General features: G+C 30.1%; 1 protein-coding gene across 1 annotated transcript in view; it reads left to right on the top strand.

Moving 5' to 3' along the window:
• The window catches only part of LOC134687214 (syntaxin-binding protein 5-like), a 92177-nt gene that overhangs the window by 52220 nt on the left and 17251 nt on the right, over positions 1-22706 (top strand). The window contains exons 10-20 of the mRNA XM_063547338.1: positions 129-283; positions 1523-1595; positions 4547-4694; positions 5727-5794; positions 6682-6722; positions 7028-7221; positions 9084-9245; positions 10314-10462; positions 11685-11773; positions 12152-12261; positions 15874-16786. Of these exons, the coding sequence (XP_063403408.1) occupies positions 129-283; positions 1523-1595; positions 4547-4694; positions 5727-5794; positions 6682-6722; positions 7028-7221; positions 9084-9245; positions 10314-10462; positions 11685-11773; positions 12152-12261; positions 15874-16786 (2102 nt within the window). The remainder of the gene's footprint in view (positions 1-128; positions 284-1522; positions 1596-4546; positions 4695-5726; positions 5795-6681; positions 6723-7027; positions 7222-9083; positions 9246-10313; positions 10463-11684; positions 11774-12151; positions 12262-15873; positions 16787-22706) is intronic.

Raw genomic sequence — 22706 nt, 5'->3', positions numbered from 1 at the left:
CTGTTAGAAAAATCATGTCTGTCTTTCAAAGTTTCAACTTTTATTTTACATTTTGCCAATAAATACTATATTTTAGGATGACAGTATATATATAACTAAATGTTGAACTCCAAATCTTTTTTTTACAGTGAACCTTTAGTAATATTCTCTGGTGGCATGTCATATGACAGGGCCGGACGGACACCAACAATAACTGTGATGAATGGTAAAAGTACAACTGTTTTAGAAATGGAGCATAACATTGTTGATTTTGTTGTTCTGTGTGAGACACCATGGGTAAATGGTATGTAATTATTAACTTATGGTCCAGTTATGAAGAGCTTTATCTCATCCAAAAATATTTTCAAAGTTTATAGAAATAAGAGCATGTAGTATACATGCCAATGAGACAACTCTCCATCCAAGTCACAATTTATAGTAGTAAACCATTATTGGTCAAAGAACAGTCTTCAACAGTTACACAGAGCCTTGGCTCACACTGAAAAGCAAGCCATCAAGGGTTCCAAAAATGACAAGTGATCACGTAAAACTATCCACGGGAAAACCAACAGTCTTATCTATGTAAAAAATGTGAAACGACCACATCAACAAACAACAACTACTGAACATCAGATTCCGCTATAAAGAATGAGAAACAACCACATCAACAAACAACAATTGCTGGACATCAGATTCCACTGTAAAAAGTGAGAAACGACCACATCAACAAACAACAACTACTGAACATCAGATTCCGCTATAAAGAATGAGAAACAACCACATCAACAAACAACAATTGCTGGACATCAGATTCCACTAAAAGTGAGAAACGACCACATCAACAAACAACAACTACTGAACATCAGATTCCACTATAAAGAATGAGAAACAACCACATCAACAAACAACAATTTCTGAACATCAGATTCCACTGTAAAAAGTGAGAAACAACCACATCAACAAACAACAACTACTGAACATCAGATTCCACTATAAAGAATGATCAGCACATATCAAAATGTTTTTATAATCCGAATTTTAAAGCAGATCTACCATTTTGTTCCTTTTAGCTTTACACATTGTTGCTGGATGTTTTACAATAAAATGTTTTAAAAATGAGGAGATGGTTTATGATTGCCAATACAGCTATCAGCATCCAAATGACCATGAAAAATAACTTTTGTATATATTATAGTTGATCGCTATTTTAAGAAAGTTTCCTTTAATCTTACTGACTGATAATTTTAGTTCTCAGCACAGTAGAGTGATGTGAAATTATCGCTAGAAACTCAGGGTGCACATGCCGTTGTCATTGAAAACAACGTTTTCATAGGTAAAATAGCGATTAACAGATTATCATTTGTATCTCAACTTGATTGCTTTTCTTAATTTTGCTGTGCAGGCTCAGGCGGGAAAATCAATCTTGTTGTGATGACCAATGATATTCTATAAGTAAATTATTGAGTGAATTATGCCTTTACAGACAATATAGATGATTTGTACTTGCAAGAATTAATATTATATTTTTTGGTTTTTTTTACAGATTTTCAAGAACCTTATGCTATAGTGGTATTGTTACAAAATGATTTGGTGGTAGTAGACTTAACAACTCCTGGGTAAGATTTAGATACATTATACCTATAAAATGTGCATGTCCAAAATGACAAAATAACATACGAACTGCATTGGATAAAAATCAACCTAATGCAAGTGCATGTGTACATGTATAAGTGTTTGATTGCTGTATGAATGTTAAAATACAAAATAACAGATAAATTTTGGTCTGTTTTGCAGTGTCCTTATATCAGTTGAAATAGTTACAGACTTTGCGTAGATGTCTTATTCAACCCCAAATAAAATAACAGATGTTTTGATATTATTTGCATAAGGTTGATATATATTGGACACCGCTCATATATTATTATCATGAATAATAAACTTTCATAAAAATTATTTAAACCAAAGGTAAGGGCCAATTTTGGCCTCAAATTTCAAGTTCGTCTGACGAAAGAGTTTGACCACTTTTTCAACACTTAAATGACTATTTTATTTGAATCAGTTAGTTTAAGTTAAAGATTTGAACTGATTTAGTCATAAAAATCGTACTGATTCAAGCTGAAATATGAAAAATCTACCAAATATGCTGAAAAATGCCACTTTTCGGATGGTTTTTGTCAAAAATGAAAGGCATCCATGTTCATCCTCAACCTTTATATATGTTATGTACAGTCGATTCCACTTAATTGCATACCGCTTAATAGCATAATTCGGTTAATTGCATACTTTTCTCCTGCACAAAACCATTTCCCATTCACCTAATGTTAAATTGTCCGGTTATATGCATAGCCTTACAAGTGGCATTCCGGTTTATTGCATAGAAAATAATCGCCAGCTAGATATGCTCAGTTAAAACTGACGAGATTTTTTACCGGAAACGGCAATTTGGTAAGTATATTTTTGTTGAATGCACATCATAATTTTCATTATTATTTCACATTTACTTGTGTGTTATTCAAATAAAGTTTTAAAACAGTATCTTTCGTGTTTATATGATTATAGAAAAGGCCTCGATGTGTACACAGGTAAAGTTTCCCATATTCTATTTTAAGCCTCGAGGTCATAAAAATGTCAATCAGCTGATTGTTGTAAAAACACAACCATTCTATGATCTTCTATCTCAAAAGGTGTTAATTATTGATTGGATTTCAAACATTGTTCATAGATTATATTTTGGGTGAATTTTTAAAACATTAACGCCTGCTAATTATCGATCATTATCCAATGTGTAATTTCGTAATTCAGCTTGGGTGATCTACATTTATGTTAAATATTACAGGGCATTTATATATGGTTGAAGAATTTTATACATCAATCTTTCCTTTTTAATATTTTTCTAAAAGAAAATTAACTTCTGATTATTATATTTTCTCACTTTCAACACTCGTGTCCAGCAAATAACCCGTGCATGGCCCCATTACCTGTTAACTGCTTTGCATAAACGAAACTATCGGTGTTAAAGTAACAGTGTAACATCTCTGTGTAATTGGTAAATACTGCATATCAAAGGCAGTTCATTGCACAATTATTGTTTACAATGATTATAAACTGTGTAGTATTGTTAAACAGTTTATTTTAAACAAAGCGTAACAATTTAATTTGTACATCCGGGTCATAGAAACAAATCTATTTTTAGAACAATTTTTATTTTTGTATCTCAGGTAAAGGAAAAGTCGGTACATAAATAAACTAAAACAAAATGTGTTTATAAACTTTATTGAAAGAATACACAATGAAATAAAATGTATGACAGTAGACAAATAACTTTTATTAGAATAAATAAGCATTCATTATGTTGTAAGTGGACTATGGACGTACATCTTTCTTCTTTGCTGATATGCACTATCGATGTTATTTGACTCCGTAATTTGTCATTTCGGATATAAGCATACTCCGCTTTATTGCATAATTTCGTCTGACAAATAGGCTATGCAAATAACCGGAATGTACTGTATTATCATAAAATACAACTTAAATTTCAATATCAAGGATGAACACGAATGCGGCCACTTTCGTTTTACACGAAAACCGTCTAAAATTTAACTAAAATGCTAGAATTATGAAGATTTCAGTAATTTAGCATGACTAAGTGGTGCTTGTACCCAATATGTGTGCATTATATCATCAGAAGCTGCCCATATTTATGTAGCAGAAGCATTTTACTGTCCAATCAATAACTAAAAGTTTACATTTTAACAATTTTGTAAAACTGCTATATTTTGGGGCCAAAAAAGGGGTCTTACATGTTATGACTAATTAAAAAAAAAGAAGATGTTACCGCAACAAACCTTAAAAATAGGGAATTCAATAGACTTGTTGATAATTTGAAAAGGTCTGGTAAAAAAAATTAGATAACATATATTTCAATTTTTTTACCTTTGAATTATATTTAATTGGCAAACCTACATTTAATGTCTGTTTCTGGCTATGACAACAGAACTTGAAAAATCATTTTGGTTTTGTCAAGATGATACCACCATTTTGGAAGCTTTTATGCATGTTATGAATAGTATACATTGCCAGTCAAAATACAAATAGAAAATGTGAATGAATGAATAGAAAATGTGAATGAATGAAAATAAAGAAATTGTAAAAAAGAGGGCAAGAGATACCAGAGGGACATTCAAACTCATAGATAAAAAAATAAAAGGCATGGCTAAAAAAGAAAAAGACAAACAACAGTACTCAAAACTCAACATAGAAAACTAAAATCTAAGCAAAACAAAACCCACCAAACACTAAGTTGGTCTGTGGTGCTCTGGTAGGGAAAGCAGATCCTGCTCAACATGTGGCAAAAAATATGCAAAATATCTAACTTCATTTACAGATATCCATGTTTTGAGAATCCTTATCCTATGGATATCTATAATGTCTTGCTTCATTTACAGATATCCATGTTTTGAGAATCCTTACCCTATGGATATCTATAATGTCTTGCTTCATTTACAGATATCCATGTTTTGAGAATCCTTATCCTATGGATATCTATAATGTCTTACTTCTTTTACAGATATCCATGTTTTGAGAATCCCTATCCTATGGATATCCATGAGTCTCCTGTTACAGCCTTACAATACTATGCTGACTGTCCACCAGATATTATACCAGCATTTTATTCTGTTGGATCTAAACAAAAAAGGAGTGGATTCAGTGAAAAAGTAAGTTCTTTTGCTTAAAAATTGTTAATATTAATTACAGTATTTATCCCTGTATAATATGCAATTGTGTATAACTGTGCACCCTTCAAAATTGTGAATTTAAAAAAAGAATTAAATGAAAAAAGTAGAGAAATAACATTAATAAACTTGAAAGCAATTCAGTTAAAAAAGTAAGTTCTTTTGCTACAAATGTTTTTATATTAAGTAAGGATCTTAACATTGCATTAATGGAATCGTCAAGATATTTGGAAACTTTGGGAAATCTTAAAAGATATAAGAATTCAAATCACTCAAGATGTGAACATTAAAATAAGAAGATGTGGTTTGATAGCTAATGAAACAACTCTCCACCAGAAACCAAATGAAGTAATAGTAAGCAACTATAGGTATGGCCTTCAAAATTGAGCAAATACCAGACTGCCCAGACAGCAATCAATGATAGGCTCCAAAATGACAAATGTAAAACCAATTCAAACAAGAAAAACTAGCAGCTTGATTTATGTGCAAAACATTGAATGATTAACAAATATGATGGTATACAACAAAACATGACAACAACTGAATATAAATAAAATATACAATCCTGTTTATGATGAATAGCAACAAATGATAACCACCACAGAATACAAACAAACAAAATCTCAAACCAGTGTGTCATGTTTTGCTTGAAGTAATTTGCTATTTTAGAATCTAACCTATCCTTGGTAATATTTTCAAAGTGTAAACAAGAATGGCTTGATTTGTTAAAATGTCATAAACAATGGAAAATCAACCAATGACGTGACATATTTTTCATTTTGGGGTACGAACAATGAAATTACCCATGGTTCCTCAGATTCTGAAAAGGCGAATCACACTGTTTGATGATGAGCTTTCTTGTCAAATGAGTTTAAAATGGTTAAACGAAAAGATTGTCGAAAAGTTCATCAATAAACAAAATAGTTAGCGTGTATAAAATTTTTAAACTGAAATAAAAAACAGCAACATGCTGTCTAATTTAAACAGTACATTTATTTATAAACATAATTTTAGGAATGGCCAATCAAAGGAGGAGTATGGGGAACAACCACATGTAGTTATCCAGAAATTCTCATTACTGGGTTAGTATTTACATTTATTGTTAGATTGTTTGCAATAATTACTGTGATTTTTCAGTCTAATATGAAACAACTTTCATGTATGAAACAAAGAAACTCAACATGAGCAAAATTTAATCAGTCTTTATCTTTCGGTACTGACAAACATTTTGATAATAACATTGTTGCTAAAACAATTTGTTTGTCATTAAAAAAATCAAGTTTGAATTAAGATGTGTAACATATTCATGAATGATGTATTATATTGAACTACGCAACAGGAAATATTTGATTGAGTTCTTAATCGTATATTTATGAATTGTATTTGAATAAAGGGAGATGGGGTGTATACATCAATAAAACAGAAATCCAACAGCACATAAAACCATGACATCTAAAGGTCAACATACTGTCTTGAATATGGCAAAGCTCTATATTATCGTTAAAAAAAACTGAGAATGAATTGAACTGACTATCATGTATCCTATTGTCAACTCCTGAATCAAAATTGAGTCTAGAAATAAATACCTCTTAGAATGAATGCAAAATACAGTTATAAAGATTTGGAAATCACAAATAAAATTGAGAATGGAAATGGGGAATGTGTCAAAGAGACAACAACCCGACCATAGAAAAAAACAACAGCAGAAGGTCTTCAATGTAGCGAGAAATACCCGCACCCGGAGGCGTCCTTCAGCTGGCCCCTAAACAAATATATACTAGTTCAGTGATAATGAACGCCATACTAATTTCCAAATTGTACACAAGAAACTAAAATTGGAATAATACAAGACTAACAAAAGCCTGTTAAACAATCAATATGTGGTTTATTAAAAATGTATCCCACTAAACTGAACTGACTGAAATACATAAAGACTTAAATAGATGATATATGTTTGTTTGTATTTCAGTCATGCTGATGGATCTGTCAAGTTCTGGGATGCTTCATCAGGTATGATATATACTATATTTATTTACTTTTTGTTGTTTATGGATTGACAGCATATAAATTTTTGGAACATTGTAAAACTCAAAAGAATAGCACATTAATAATAATATATTGCATCTTGATGGAAAAATACAACAGGAACCAGCTAAGAAAAGTAAAAATCAACAAAATATTGGAGAAATCTTTTTTATACGATTGTCCAGCATAATAACATTTTCATTCATTTACATTTCAAAATTTTATATCAATTAAGACTAATTGGCAATTAATCATACATCGTTGTATATAAATATTGTTTTATTTTTCAGTTACACTCCAAGTTTTGTACAAATTAAAAACTGCCAAAATATTTGAAAAACCAAAAAAGGAAAGTCAAGACGATGATCCATTTGCTGTGTATTTAATACATTTGTGTCCAGAGAGCCGAACATTGTGTCTAGCGGGAGCAACTCATTTAATACTCTTTAAATTCTCAAAACAAGAGATATCAACAGAAGTCTCAGTAAGTATCATTTGCTGTGTATTTAATACATTTGTGTCCAGAGAGCCGAACATTGTGTCTAGCGGGAGCAACTCATTTAATACTCTTTAAATTCTCAAAACAAGAGATATCAACAGAAGTCTCAGTAAGTATCATTTGCTGTGTATTTAATACATTTGTGTCCAGAGAGCCGAACATTGTGTCTAGCGGGTGCAACTCATTTAATACTCTTTAAATTCTCAAAACAAGAGATATCAACAGAAGTCTCAGTAAGTATCATTTGCTGTGTATTTAATACATTTGTGTCCAGAGAGCCGAACATTGTGTCTAGCGGGAGCAACTCATTTAATACTCTTTAAATTCTCAAAACAAGAGATATCAACAGAAGTCTCAGTAAGTATCATTTGCTGTGTATTTAATACATTTGTGTCCAGAGAGCCAAACATTGTGTCTAGCGGGAGCAACTCATTTAATACTCTTTAAATTCTCAAAACAAGAGATATCAACAGAAGTCTCAGTAAGTATCATTTGCTGTGTATTTAATACATTTGTGTCCAGAGAGCCGAACATTGTGTCTAGCGGGAGCAACTCATTTAATACTCTTTAAATTCTCAAAGCAAGAGATATCAACAGAAGTCTCAGTAAGTATAATTGGCCGCTTCAGAATCTAAAGCATCATGGTTAATTTCATTGTTCGTCGCCCAAAGTGAAAATAACGTTACGCCATTGGTTGAATTTCCATTGTTTATAAAGTTTTAAACCAATCAAAACGCTTTGGTGTACGCTTTTGAAAATATTACCCAGGATGCATTAGATTCTGAAACGGCGAATTGGTTTACTTATTAACAGAATACATTGGTGTTTTGTGTTCAGATGATAACATGGAAAATAAAAATCTAAATCTCTTGGGAAAGATGTCATGTTTTCTATGTCAGCATACATAACATTACATTACATACTGAACATTATTGTAACAGTGGCAAAAAGTTGTAAATTATGAATTACTAATAGAATTTAGAGAAAAAAAAATAAACAAATATTGTATCCTAACAAGTGAAATTGTAAAAGTCATAGATTATATCTTTTCAGGATTACTCAGATCCTTTTGTGTATTGCAAATTCAAATGTTGCTTAATCATACATTATTATCCCATTGAGTCATAACTGCATATCAATACAAATTAAACAGATTATTACCAATTTTTTGCATCATGTCAATTCTAGACATATATATATATCTAGAGCTGTATAACCAGATGTTAGATGCTGATTTCTATATAGCATAATTGAAACAGCTGGCTACAAATGATTTACAAGAGTCTAAACTTAAACATATGGGTTTCAATACCTGTAATAAGAATATGTGGTATGAGTGACAATGAGACAACTCTCAATTCAAGACACACTATGTAAAAATAAACCATTATACCTCAAAGTTCAGCCTTCAACTTGGAGCCTTGGCTCACATAGAACAGCAAACTATAAAGGGCCACAAAATGACTAGATTAAACTATTTGTACAAAAAAAAACAAGGTGTAATCTATATAGAAAACAAGCAATGAGGAACACTAATGAACCACATCAACAAATGAAAACCACTAAACATCAGACAGTTTAAATGTTTTAATAGGTGCCAACCTTCAACCTAACCTGAAACCATTATATATTAATGAAATGTTTTACTATCAAAACTGTTCTTAATCAAATAACAAAGGAATTTTACACTTGTAAGAAATAGGGTAATGTATGTATGCCATGAGTTTCTGGGCGATGGTTACGTTGAAAATTCTTAAAATTACATGACAAAGCCATCTGTGTCAATTTGCATACAGCTTTATTAAATAGTTTTGTAATATTTTAAACAATGATTTAATTTTTTGTAGAGTTTGGATATTTCTATTGTGTATGAAGTGTTTGATGATTTAGATTCACCAGATTTTGAGTGTCCAAAATCATCTACCCCAAGTCTTAGTGTAGTTAGTCAGCAGCAAAGTGGTAGTATGGGGTCATACTCAAGTAATACCTCAGATAGTCATAGCTGTAAAGTAAGTTATTCTAGTCTTATTCAAATTATTATCGTTTTGTTTTGTATAAAATGACACAGAAAAAGATATGAGTAAAAAAATGATATAATAAAAAAATCCAGGATAATAATTTTGTACACCAAAAACACTTTTTGTTTACAAAAGACATATCAGTAATGCTTAATGAAGTTTCAAAATAGAAGAACATTAAGAAAGTTGTGTTATGGAATAACTGTTGGTATAAACCAATAAGATCGTGGAATTTAACAACACTGAATATTCTTTTTGTTTGAAATTGATCAAATGAAATTTAAAAAAACACTTATGTATGAAATTTCTTAAATATATAAGAAATGACTAATATTTTTTGTCTATGAAGAAATAACATAAAAAATGTGGTGCTCACTGAATAACGCGTGTACATGGTGTAGCGGGTTATTTAACAGTGTGCAGCACATTTTTTATGTTATTTCGAATAGACAGAAAAAATATTACAGTCATTTCTTATAATTTAATTCTAAATTCCATTTTAAACCGTAGAAAACCATGAAAAAAAGTTGATGACGTCACGGTCACATGACTAAATTATGTTTATGGGCTGATAACAACATCAAGTCAGCCAATCAAAAAACGTGTTACATCCAAAATTGAATTATTATTTATGAACTTTTCAAAAGGAAATGCTGATAACAGTCTCTTGCTGGATCAGTGGTGTGATTGTATGGCTACTTAGATCATTATGCTTAAATCTGTACAAAACGTTTAAGCTGTTGTGTTAAAAAATACCAATATGTGAAAAATAAAATGCGGCAAGGTGCACCCCTAAGGATATTTTGTGAACATAACCTTAAACTGATTGATTGGAACAACAAAGTACTAGCCACCTTCATATAAAAAAATTATATTGAGATTAAAATGAAGGGTAAGATGCATATCTGGTATTACATTGAGGTGTCACTTATGTATTATATGATCATTTCACTTATACAGTTGAAAATAAATCACAAAAATTATGTTTATAAGTCGAAACTATATATGTTGTTTATTCATGTCATGTTTATGTATCTTCAAATATACTTGTTTTAACAGCTGGAAACAGGGACAGCATTGATTGTAAAGTCTGGTAGTCGGAAGTTCAGTGCTGGTTACTACTCAGATTTAGTATGTTTATTACAATATCTGGATAGTGAACATCCTGGAAATATTACATATATATCAGTCAACTCAGTGTATGGATTGTAAGTATATTAGTTATATCAGCAAAACACATAATTTATAGTCGGCTGTAAAAGGCTGTGGGATGATAAAATGTGAAACAAACTAATAAAGAAAATTAACAACCTGATTTTCATGTATTGTGAAGAACTTGAATTTTCATGGATATTCAATATTGTGGTTTTGCCTTAGGCAACACTTTGAGGAATTTTGGATCTCAATGCTCTTCAACTTCATACTTTATTTGGCTTTTTTTTTTTTAAACTTTGTTTGATTTGAGTGTCACTGATGAGTCTTTTGTAGAGGAAATGCGCTTCTGGTGTACATATAAAATTTAGTCCTGGTATCTATGATGAGTTTATTTGCCAAGGTCTTTCTGCATATTACATTATAGAAAATATGTTATTTGTTAAATACTTAACTTCGTGGTTCACCTGTACTCACAAAATCCATAAAATTGGTATCCAACGAATAATATTGCATCCACGGTATATACATGTACATGAACAATATGATTTTACATTTATTATCCTAACTCTTCAAATCTCTTCTCAGAACAGAAACAAATAAGAAAAAGACAAAAGACTCACAAAGTATCAATTAAAGAATACTGTTAGTTACTGAAAGCTAGATCAAAGCCAAATGTCAGCTATAGATATAAAAAGACCATGTTTCACCATAGACTAAAATGTATAAAATATACTTTTAAGGTGGTACCCAACACTTTCACTAAAATTAATTTGGCTCGTTTAATTTTCATAAAATTTTGACTAAGTATTTACTTTGACCCTTTAACAAAAATATAAATATTTCAAAAATTTTGAATCAACCGTTTTGTCAGAAAAATTACACTGGTTATATGTCACTGCAACAATGAGCATTTTACAAAATTAAGAATGTTGTTAGAAAGTATTCATGTGTCATCTCTATATACATCAGATTATATTTTCCCATCATTTACAGAAAAGAAATAAAAAGTAAAACAAACTGTCAAAAGTTAATGAAAAAAAATACTGAACTCCAAGAAAATTCAAAACAAAAAGTCACTGTCCCTTATCAAATGGCAAAATCAAAAGCTCAAACACATCAAATGAAGGATAACAACTGTCATACATGTCTGAAATGGTACATGCATTTTCTATGTAGAAAATAGTAGATTAAACCTGGTTTAATAGCTAGCTAAACCTCTCACTTGTTTCACAGTTGCCATATATATATATATTTGTTTCTCTGTTTATTTTTCAGATTAGCGTTTGGTAATGAGTCAGGACTAGCAATTATAGATTATCTGCAAAAAACGTGTCTTTTAAATTTAGGAACTCCTGATTTATATGGTAAATATAGAAATTTGAATTTCTTAGTAAGAAGACTTGTATAGAAATAGAGTGATAATTGTGCTATGGCATCGTTTGAAGATGTGCAAGTTTCTCCAAGTTGAACTTAGGTAATAATGTGAGAATTATAGTTGTAGTTGAATCCTTTGGTATTGGTAAGGTATCTGTATCTCATGATTTTTAATAATAAAAAATCTTCCTATTACTCTTCTTTAAGATCTGTCAATTTGTATCCTCTAAGATTGGTATAATTTTCAACAGTACATAAATATATAGAAGAATGTGAACTAGTCTTGAAACTTTCTTTTTCTTTAACTGTATGTTTCTTGCTATTGCCTCACATACATATATGCATGTTTTTCTGCATGTATTTTATAGGTTCTATGGATCCCTATCAGAGGGCTCCAAGGTCGCCCAGGGGTAAAAAGTTTAACCAAGCAGAGTTTTCAGGGAATGAGGAAGGCTGTCGTTCTCCCACCACTGATCAAGTAAGTGATTAAAACATATAAAAATTATGGGGGAACAAAATATACATTTATTAAATTGAGTGTTATCATATTTGTTATGTAAGGGGAGATAATATTTCAATGTTATGTGAAAATTGTCAATTGTCTCCCTTTAATAAACAATTATTTGATGTTAAACTTTAGAAACAAATAAATAAAAAGATTATCTTTTATTTATTCATTCCTTATGTTTATGATTGAACCTATATAAACATTTGTGTTTCTTAAAACCATTGAATTACTTAATAATTGATTTAGAAATGCTTGAAATATGTAGAACTTTTAAATTATACACCACTGGAAAAGTTTTGTAACACCTTATTCTTTTGGTTTTGTTTAAGATATTATGTTATTCATTTTTAAAGACCCCCCTTTTCAGCAAAATTCATTTTAAAATATCATTTCATCATGGGTAGTTGGTATAAGATGGCTTGATGTAGAATTTTAAGTGCAACTAAAGAAATCAGGGTGGATTAGGTATTATAACCTGTGATACAATTACTTAGTGGGCCACCAACCTTTTCTAGTCTTTTTTGCTTAGAGAGTATTTTTTTAGGCCATTTAGTGGGCAGAATGCAAAATCTTTCCAATGTTTAAAATTTCTCTGGACCAACTCAGGATAAAATTTATTGGTAATATTTTGAAAAACTTTTGCTGTGGTGTATCATTTAAGTAGGTAAATAATATATATTAGTACAAATTATTATGCAAATGTACAAGGCTCCGTGTTGAAGGCTGTACATTGACCTATCTATAGTGGTTTACTTTTTTAAATTGTTATTTGGATGGAGAGTTGTCTCATTGGCACTCACACCACATCTTCCTATATCTATTTAATAACAAGCAATGTTTTTCTTACATGTTAGTCTCTGTAATCACCAAATGGATCAGTGTTTCCTTGAGTATAATGTTAACAGGTTAATTTTAAAAGGAAGAGCTTTCATTCAAAACAAACTATTTATGAATGAATTTTATTAATGGTAGAAAGCTGATTGCTAAAATTGTATAGAATGAAACCATGCAGGAACAAGGTCCAAAAGTAAACACTGCGGTCATTATTTATTATGAGGAACTTGTGTGAATTTCAATAGCCGCGTACTGTGTTTCAATTTTTATTTGATTGATATCAATTTTTGATCATTTAGTCAGTATAGGTCAACTACGAATTCAAATATTCAACAAACAAACAAATTCTATAATCTTTTATGCAAACTGTAAAACCACATTTCAAATATCAACAAACACAAAATTTGTTCTAAACCACAAACTTAAAATGATCTGCAGTAAATGTTTTATTTAAAGAAAGATTCTGACTTCACACAAATAATGTGGATTCATTAATGATTGTTGGTTACCGATTTCTGTGGATTTCGTGTTCCATGAAGTACAAATTTTCTATCAGGTTATATGCAGACTTTGGCAATACTTTGTGTGTACCACAAAACAAATTATCCGAGAGAATTGGTAACTATGAAAATAAATGAATCCATAGTATGCATCATATCTGTTTGATGATTACAGAGACTGACCTATTAATGTTTATTTAAAGTAATTTTTGTGTGGTTCTATAACTTGAGAGGTAAGGAGCATAGGTAACAATCACTATAGCGTCACACAGGACAATAAAAAAATACATGTTGTACTAGAGTTATAAATAAACACAAAGCAACAAAGTCTCTTTTATGTGTAATAAATTGTTTGTTTTATTATATTCATTTACAAAAATGAAAGCTGAAACCTTGGGTTTTTTTTGGGGGGGGAGAAAAAGGATGAAATGTAATGTCTTGAAGAAATGTTTTTTACAATACATATAAAAGGAGAGTTTGTTCTTAAAACCAAAAATACACATAAAAAATATGACACATGTATTTGTAAAATAGAACTTATTGAAAATTTATAACAATGTAAAATACAGTAGATAGTATTTTAAAGATATCTTTTAGGTAAACAAATATTATTCATTTCAATTGAAAAAAAATGCTTGAAGATAACATTAATTGCTAATGTACTATGACATGATATTCATCAACAAATTAAAGATTGTACCATGGCTCAAATCAACGAAAAACAAAAAAGGCTAAATGTACATTATATTTGCATTTTGAAATGTTAAAGATTTTGGGAAATTTTCATTCCTTCATAGAAATGTTGGCCAATGTTAAACATGACATGTTATAGGAAGTTATAACTGAGAGAAAAGAAGTAAATTCCGCTTTTAAATCATGAATATTATTTGCAGTTTTCTTTGCAGTAGGAATTGATTTTGTTTAAATGTTTCATTTGTTACTATACAGAAAAAAACATAACATTAAGAGTGTTAGCAATACAACTGAATTAATTATGAGAAAAGAAATTTGAAAGCTGCTGGTAAATGATGTCTGAAAACAGTTGTAATTAGCTTTGAAACTGCAAAAAAATCTTTTTATAGAAATAGTTCATGTTAAGAAAATTGAAATTCAATTACAAACGAAGTAAGATTATTAATGCAAATTTTCAAATTTTCCCATTTAATGACAATAATACTGAATTATCTTTGATTGTTCCTCAAAAGACATTAAACCTTAATCAATCAACAATCATTCAATCAAAAAAACATATAGACTAGTAGTTAATTTTGAATTTTGGTTGAAAGTATTTTATTTTCTATGCAGTGCCATTTTATAAATGATAATTATGGTGTATTAGCTAACAAATGTTATGGTTTTAAATGTACATTTACAAAAGTAGAAATTAGAAGTAGACAATTTTATGTTGTTATTTTTTTTTTTAGATTAAAGTAGTAGTTTTAGTTGCTGTACGCTTGCAAATTTGTGTTTCAACCTGATTTTTTGGTTTAATGTTTTTGGAGAATTTAGTTTTATGGCTATTTTTATAATTTTAACAACAAATAATTCAAAAATATCATCATGTAACCTTTTGTAGAAAAAAGCACATAGATAGATGAAAAAGAAATAACCTTTATCTGCTAATGAATACAATTTTCAAAATATTCATTAATAACAAATAGTTGAATACAAATCTTTGTGTAACCTTTTGTACAAAAAAAGTACATAGACAGATGAAAATGTCTGCCATCAATAAAAAAGATTAAAATTTAATTTGAAAAACATGTCAGGAGAAGAATTTGTTTTTTAAAGACAGAAATACTTACTAACTCGATGATAATCATCTCTTTTTGGCTGTGAAAAAGTTTTGTGACTTTCAATCTGTATATCAAATTTTTCCTAAGGATATACATATTAGTTTCAATCTGGATGTCTAAAAAAAATCAACTTTTATTACTCGTCTTCATAAATTCAAATGTATATGTCTTTTAAAAGATTTAATCAGAATCCAGCAATTCTTTAATTCTTAGAGTACCTTAAAAAAAAATATGGAATAGGCCATGTGATATTCTCCAGACTCATTAAGCTTGTTAAGAAAGCACTCTAACAGATAATGCATACACTCCTCCAAACACTATATGTGGTATGCATCTTTGTCCTCTATCCCTCCAGGTAGTTTCCTTATTTTACCTTTGTTGTTTTGTTTAAATTTTTTCGTGTTTTATTTACTTTGATGTTTTAGTTTTGTTTGTTTTGTTTAAATCTACAGTCACCATCCCCTGAAACCAACCCTGCCAGATTAAAGAAAAAATCCTCTTGGCCTAGCGATTACCCTTTGTTGGCTATTAAAGAAAGTCAACAGACAGACTCCGATAAAAGTGATCACGAGGTTAATTCTAGTGTTGATGAAGAAATTGTTGAAACTGCAGTTTTAGCAGAAACTTTGGATAATGATACTAATACTTTAAATGATAAAAAGGAAAGTGATGACGGTGGTGGTGGAATTGGTATGGAAGCGTCCATGAGGAAAAATATTCGTCGAATGTCCGTTCAACCACTTACGCTTCCAAGTTTGAAAGTCCAGCTGGCGGAGACGTCCTACTCGGATGAAGAAAGAACACCTACAAACAATAACAATGACCATAATTTGACATTAGAAGAAATGCCATATATGGGGAAAAAGAAGAAAGTAGGAAAAACGAAATCAGAACCCAGTGGTTTGATTGCAAAATACTCAAATGGTAAAGGTGATGATAGACCAAGGTCATCATCAGAACCTGATATTGACGTGGAACCTCCGGAAAAACAGAAAACCAGGAAAATCTCATTACATAAACTTGGTTTTCATCGTAAAAAATCTCATTCTTCTAAAAAATTAAGAGAAGATGCTGGAATTTCAAGTGATAGTGACAATTTAAACAATAGTAAATCATCGCACACAGATGACATTGACTTTCATAAAGACAAGCACCATAAAGAGATTACGGACGATGATACAGACGAGGAGAAACCAGATACTGGATTTTTCAAAAGTATGAGGCGAATGAGTGTCCAAATTCAAAATAAGCTTTTCAAAGAGGATGACAACAAGAAACCCAAACTCGAAGTTCTAGACTTGTCAAATGATAAAGAAGGGCATACAACAATTAGAAAAATGAGCATTACAGAATTATTACAACCGGGTATGTTTCAGGACAAGTTTTTAGTTCTTTTGCTGAGGTATCTTTGGTATATATTTTAAGTATTAGTCAAATATGTGTGTGTCTTTTTCTAATTGCAGGGTAAGAAGGGTCTTCCTGAGCATGACAAAAACTCTGGCCAACGGCTAAGTCCTCCAGTATTACTTCAGCGTTACAAATGGAAAAATCACTATCTTGTCATTTCATTACTCCCCATTTTATTTTTGATATTGGATTAAGTCAAATAATAGTACGATGATACATTGTTGTCTAAAAATGAAACACATCATAGTACGCATTCCTTTTCGTTCCCCCCAATTTATGAAAAAAACTAAAATGTTCAAATTGAAACTTTCAAGTTCAAATGCAAGACTGTGGTTGCTCCATTTGTAGCAGCATGTTAAGTTTGACCTTTGTTGTTGCATGTATCCCTTGCTTTGCATTCTGGGATTATAGCATGTATATTCATCTTCATCATTTTCATCTCTTGTAACCATGGTAACTATACTTTCATGTTTTCAGCCTGTGTTGTACGGTTTGCCTATAATTTGCTTTGTTATAAAAAATGGGATTTTTTGTTGCTGTTTTAAATAGAGTTGTATTTTTATTCTGGTGCTTATTTACATTTTCAAGTTGACAAAAGCAGGATTTGTTTAAAGTACAAGAAAATTATTTAGAAGGTTGAGCAAAAACATTAACAGTTGCCAAATTCAGTAAAAAGTTTTATAGCAAAGCTGTTTACTGTAATCTAACTGCATGGCATGAATATAAAAATGTTCTGCAAACTCATTTGTAATTTCTTAACTAAAACATTATTGATTAAGGGCAAAAATATTTTTTTTGGCCATGAAACTATTGGCACATGTAAATTTAAAACTACATGTAACTCAGATGGAAACTTCAAAGGTAAGTAAATTATAAAAGTTTAAACAAAAACTGAACTCAGATGACACACAACTCGCACACTTGGGATATAATATAAAATATAGGTTCTCCTATGTTAGGAGGGAAGATAATCAGTAGATGATTGTTGTATGAACCCTTAATTTATAGATAAATGGTGTATGTGTGAGTCCAATGTGTCTAAAGCAAAAAAGGCAACAGCAACCTCCTGAATTAAAACGAAGCAAGTCGCAAGGTATTCGAAAACTACAGAAAGCTCAAAGTGTGGCATCCGTAGAGGAGATGACGGGTGGAGGTGCTCACCATTGCTATTATAATCTATGTCTTTTTATGTTGTGTAAAAGTTTGGTCAACTTTGTGCTTGTACAGAAATTATCGGCGGAATTGTATTTCTTATGATTCTTGTGAAATGGTTTGACAATTTGGGGTCTGCATAAGGACCATAATAGATAGGGTTTGGTAGTTATACAGAAATTAACTTTATAACATACATTAGGGCTTCTGACAAATCTGAGAAAGAAATATAATAGACTTTTAACTGTCAGACTCACGTTTTCTGACACGTTTTCTTCTGACCTATAGAAAAAATTTCATTTTATGCACTTTACCAAAACATGTAATTGCCATTAAATTGGTCATTGCATTTTCACTGTTCACCTAAAACTTAGTAAAAGGAATTTTGTGTGTGTTACCTAATCTATCCTCATCTTTATTTTCATAAAAAAAATAAAAAAAATTGGGGGAACTATTCACAGACATCGAGATTCTACCAAAAATTGTATAAACAATGAAGATCATGATCATTGTCACAGTTTGGCTGAAAATCTGATACAAATTTATATATAGCGGGACATTTTTTCTCTTTAAATTCCCAATTCTACTGATCTAACGATACTTCATTTGATTTTTAATTCGGGTGGTTTGGGAGTTGGGGTTGGGTGTGGTAGTAATGTTCTTTCACAAATTCATTTATTTTGTCGCATCATTTCCTTATAATTTCATCCTCTCAATTCATCAAGGGTTTTGAACAACAGTTAGGCCACCAGTTTGGCACAAATCAATTTTTCATTTTCTCAATCTGATTTCTGTGGATAGAGATGTTCACTTACTAGTAGTATGTACAATGACAAGTTGATCAAACTGGTTCAGTAGTGTAATGGCATGTCAAACATTTTGTGACAAAAAAAAAATACCTCTTTCAGTGCAAGATCATTCTTTTTCTGAAATGATTGTATTTGTGGTCTAAATTTTATTGCTGGTCCAATAAACTTTATACTTGATTAAATCAAAAATCCCATTTCTTTAAATCGATAGAAATTGTCAGTGACTGTTTTGTTTGATCATTTAATTGTAAGTGATAATATTTTTAAGATGTGTTGTTTTTGCTTGTTTTACGGCTCCTATTGTCAAGGAGAGGGTTTTAAGGTTTCCCTCATCCATCAGTTTGTACCCATACATATGTACCAAATTGGTTTCTGTTTACAACTTGCCTCAACCAAACCTTATGAAAATAATACTCAAGGCCATAAAAAAGAATAGGTTTGTTTAGCCTAATCCTGCCTATCAAGAAAATAGCTGCCTACTCAAAATCTTTTTTTGTCCTGATGTGATTTTTTTTATTCAGATACATGTAGCCATGAAGAGTAGTAAACATCTGATACTTAATTTTCTCTCTGCCAAACAAAAAAAAAATGCTTTCCACCTACCCACTGTCTCAACGTTTGGGTAGGGTTTGGGCAAACCAAAATATTTTTAAGTGTGGCTCAATGCTATAACCATTTTGGAGTTATGCCCCTTTATAAGGTTTTTGCAATTTGGGGCCCCATCTGTGTCCAATAGACACATTTTGAAATTATTAGAATATGAAATGTTCTATGTCTACGAAATGTGGAAAAAGTTAGAATAAGTAACATGTCATTACCTACTGGTACTTATGTGATGTATTTCCCCTCCATGCTTGCTGTTGTGGTGTTTTTATACAACCAGATTTATATACATGTGTATATATATATGTTTGTTTTAATTTAATTTACGTTGGGTTTGATGTGGGTGATTTTGGGGTTTTTATTTTCAATCTTTAACTGGTGAATATATAGTTTTCTGTAGAAGTTGTTATTGAAATTTACCATTGATTTTTCACAAATTATCTACACATGTTAATTATTAGAGGCATATCCACTGTTCAATATAGATATTCCTTTGTTTTATATTAACACCAATAAAAAATTTACTGACATAACTACAAAATTGTGAAGGTTAGATGCCACTTTTTGCTTCTTAATTAAACTTGGCATTAAGAATTATCACGATTATTAGCATTTACAATTTTCATGACAATTGACATTAAGAAATTGAAAATTTTACATAATTATCAAAAATTAAATTGAATATAGATATTTCTTCAATTTATATGTTAACAACACCAATAAAAAAAATATTGACATAACTGAAAAAGTGTGAAGGTCATTTGCTACTTTTTGCATCATAATTATAATTGACATTTAGAATTATCACGATTATTAGCATAAAGAATTATCATAATAATTGGCATCAAGAACTTTTTTATTATTGACATTTATGATTTTATGACAATTGACATTAAGGAATCGAAGATTTTGCATAGCTATTTATTCAATGACATTGCAAAAGTAAGGAAACATGAATTAATATCACTGGAATGAATTTGAAGGAACAAAAATACATTTTAAATAGAAAAATATATTTGCTGTAAGATATGATGTCTGTAACTGTATTTAATGACATTTATAAAAGTTTTAAGGTGACATTGGGAAAAACCAACATGTTGTTTTAACACCAGATAAATTAAAGTGCCTTTACTTCACAGGTTATTGATATACATATTGTATATATATCTACAAATAACAATAACCTTCATTGACATCTAAACCACTGGTACATAAGATATCTGACATTACCAAACACATTTGTTTATTCATAATGACAATGAATTTTGAAAAAGAACATGTTCTTGGTGTTTTTTAAAACTGGTGGATATGTCCATTCAGAAATGTGTTAGATCATCATGCATAGACTTTGATTGTTCTTATTACATTTATTAAGTATGAAGATTTGCTCTTAAGTGCCAGTCTTTGTAAGAATCAGGCAATTTAGGTAAAAACTGAAACATGATTAGAAAAAACCCACTGAGCTAATCATGCTATTTAATACTAACCATCATCCTGAGTTAAAAAGTATTGGTTTTTCGTGTGTGTGTGTCTGGTAATATAAAATAACTTAGTTAGAAAATTGGTTAGAATGATTGATAGCACATTACAAAGTTATCTCCCCTTATTCGTTAATTTCTAGTGCATTTCAACCAAATTGTATCTTTTATTACCAGAACAGAAAATGGAAATGAATGTTATTTTTGTGCATAACTACATATTATGAACTGAAATCAATGTCAAACTGGGTGGGTTTTTTTTTGTCATGTTTTCACCACTGCCTGATTCTTAGGCAGACTGGCACTTAATTCTTAACTTCACATTGAATTGTATTCTCAATATTGTGAAAAATGATTTTTAGATGAGAACATTTTTCATTTGATACCAATTTTAGACTAAATTTTTTTCTTTATCAGTAAATTCACAAAATATATCTAGAAATGAAATTTGAATCTTCATTTTCTTTAGTTTTTATTGTCTATTTGTTTCTCTGTTTTGACACAACATTGACTATATCACGATAAAATGAGATGCTTACTTTATGACAATAGTGCAGCAAACTAACAACACAAAAATTAAAAAGACATCTAAAAACCAACATACAGTTTTCAGCAATACACTAGTGTCTTTACTCTTTACAATATATCAACCTGTAAATGAATTTCGTGTTAAAAAACACTAACCAAGATCTCTTTAAAACATCATCAAATTCCATAAAAACAAAAATTAAAAAGAGCTACTCTCATATTGAAGTAAGGGCCCCAGTATAGGAAACCAGATGGCCATTTACAGTTGCTAAAGAAAGAAAAAACAAATACAAGTACCCCGGTAGTACTTTGTTGATATATAGTGAAAATACTTACAAGGTTCCCTTACCCTTACCTTTCATAGGAAAATGCTATGTTAAATACTAGTTTTAAGAGACGTCAACTCTCCCCTTCAACCTTTTTGAATATAGTAACAGAAAGTAGATAAAATGTACTATTTGATCTATAAGAAAAAGAAGATAAAGAACATTATTGAAAAAGGAACTAAAAGTACACTTTGTTATAAAAAAAAAAGTAGATAAAAGTACATTTTATTATGAAAAAGTAGATAGAAGTACATTTTTAATAGTACCAGAAAAGTACTTAACTCTTATATATAAATGATTTTTATATCAAAATAAAAAAACATTAATTCAAACTAACAAATGATATTGTGGCAAAAAACAAATAATTGTCTTAATTTGATCAGCTGTTAACCATTCATATATATTGTTATAAGGTAATGGTACAAAGCATTGTACTTGAGGGAAATTTTCCTTTAGAAAATGTAAAACTTATTCTGTGTTTTAATGAAGTTGTAGGAAGTACAATGAAATAAAGATGTGTTTATAAAGAAGGATACCCCTTAACTGACCATACCCAAAAATTCATAATGAAGACTTGCCCCTTTGAACATCCTCTTATTTGCTATAAAATGGCAGAATTCTTTTGATCTGAAATAATGAACAAAAGTGCAGTCAAACATTTATTTAAGTCTTTCAGAAACTCAAGGTACATTTATATGTTTTTAGTGGCTGCTTAATAAAAAAAAATATCTTGGGAGTTCATTTTAACATTTTTGTAAATTTTGAAATTGGTTCTTTTTTGGGGTTTTTATTGCTCACTTTAAAATATTTTTGTCTTTTATTTATTGATTGATCCAGTTTTCAAGAAAATTTAATACAGACATTGACGATAAACTGTAATAATAAAATTTGCCATCAGATCTCAAGAACAGAGATGAACATATCTTTTTATTAATTTACTATAATTAATTGGATTATCAAAGTAAGCTATTTTGTTTCACTA

The sequence above is a fragment of the Mytilus trossulus genome, chromosome 10 (assembly GCF_036588685.1).
Source record: "Mytilus trossulus isolate FHL-02 chromosome 10, PNRI_Mtr1.1.1.hap1, whole genome shotgun sequence".
In the NCBI taxonomy this organism is placed as follows: Eukaryota; Metazoa; Mollusca; class Bivalvia; order Mytilida; family Mytilidae; genus Mytilus; species Mytilus trossulus.
Note: the sequence above shows the minus strand (reverse complement) of the source record. Positions and strands in the feature narration are given on the sequence as shown.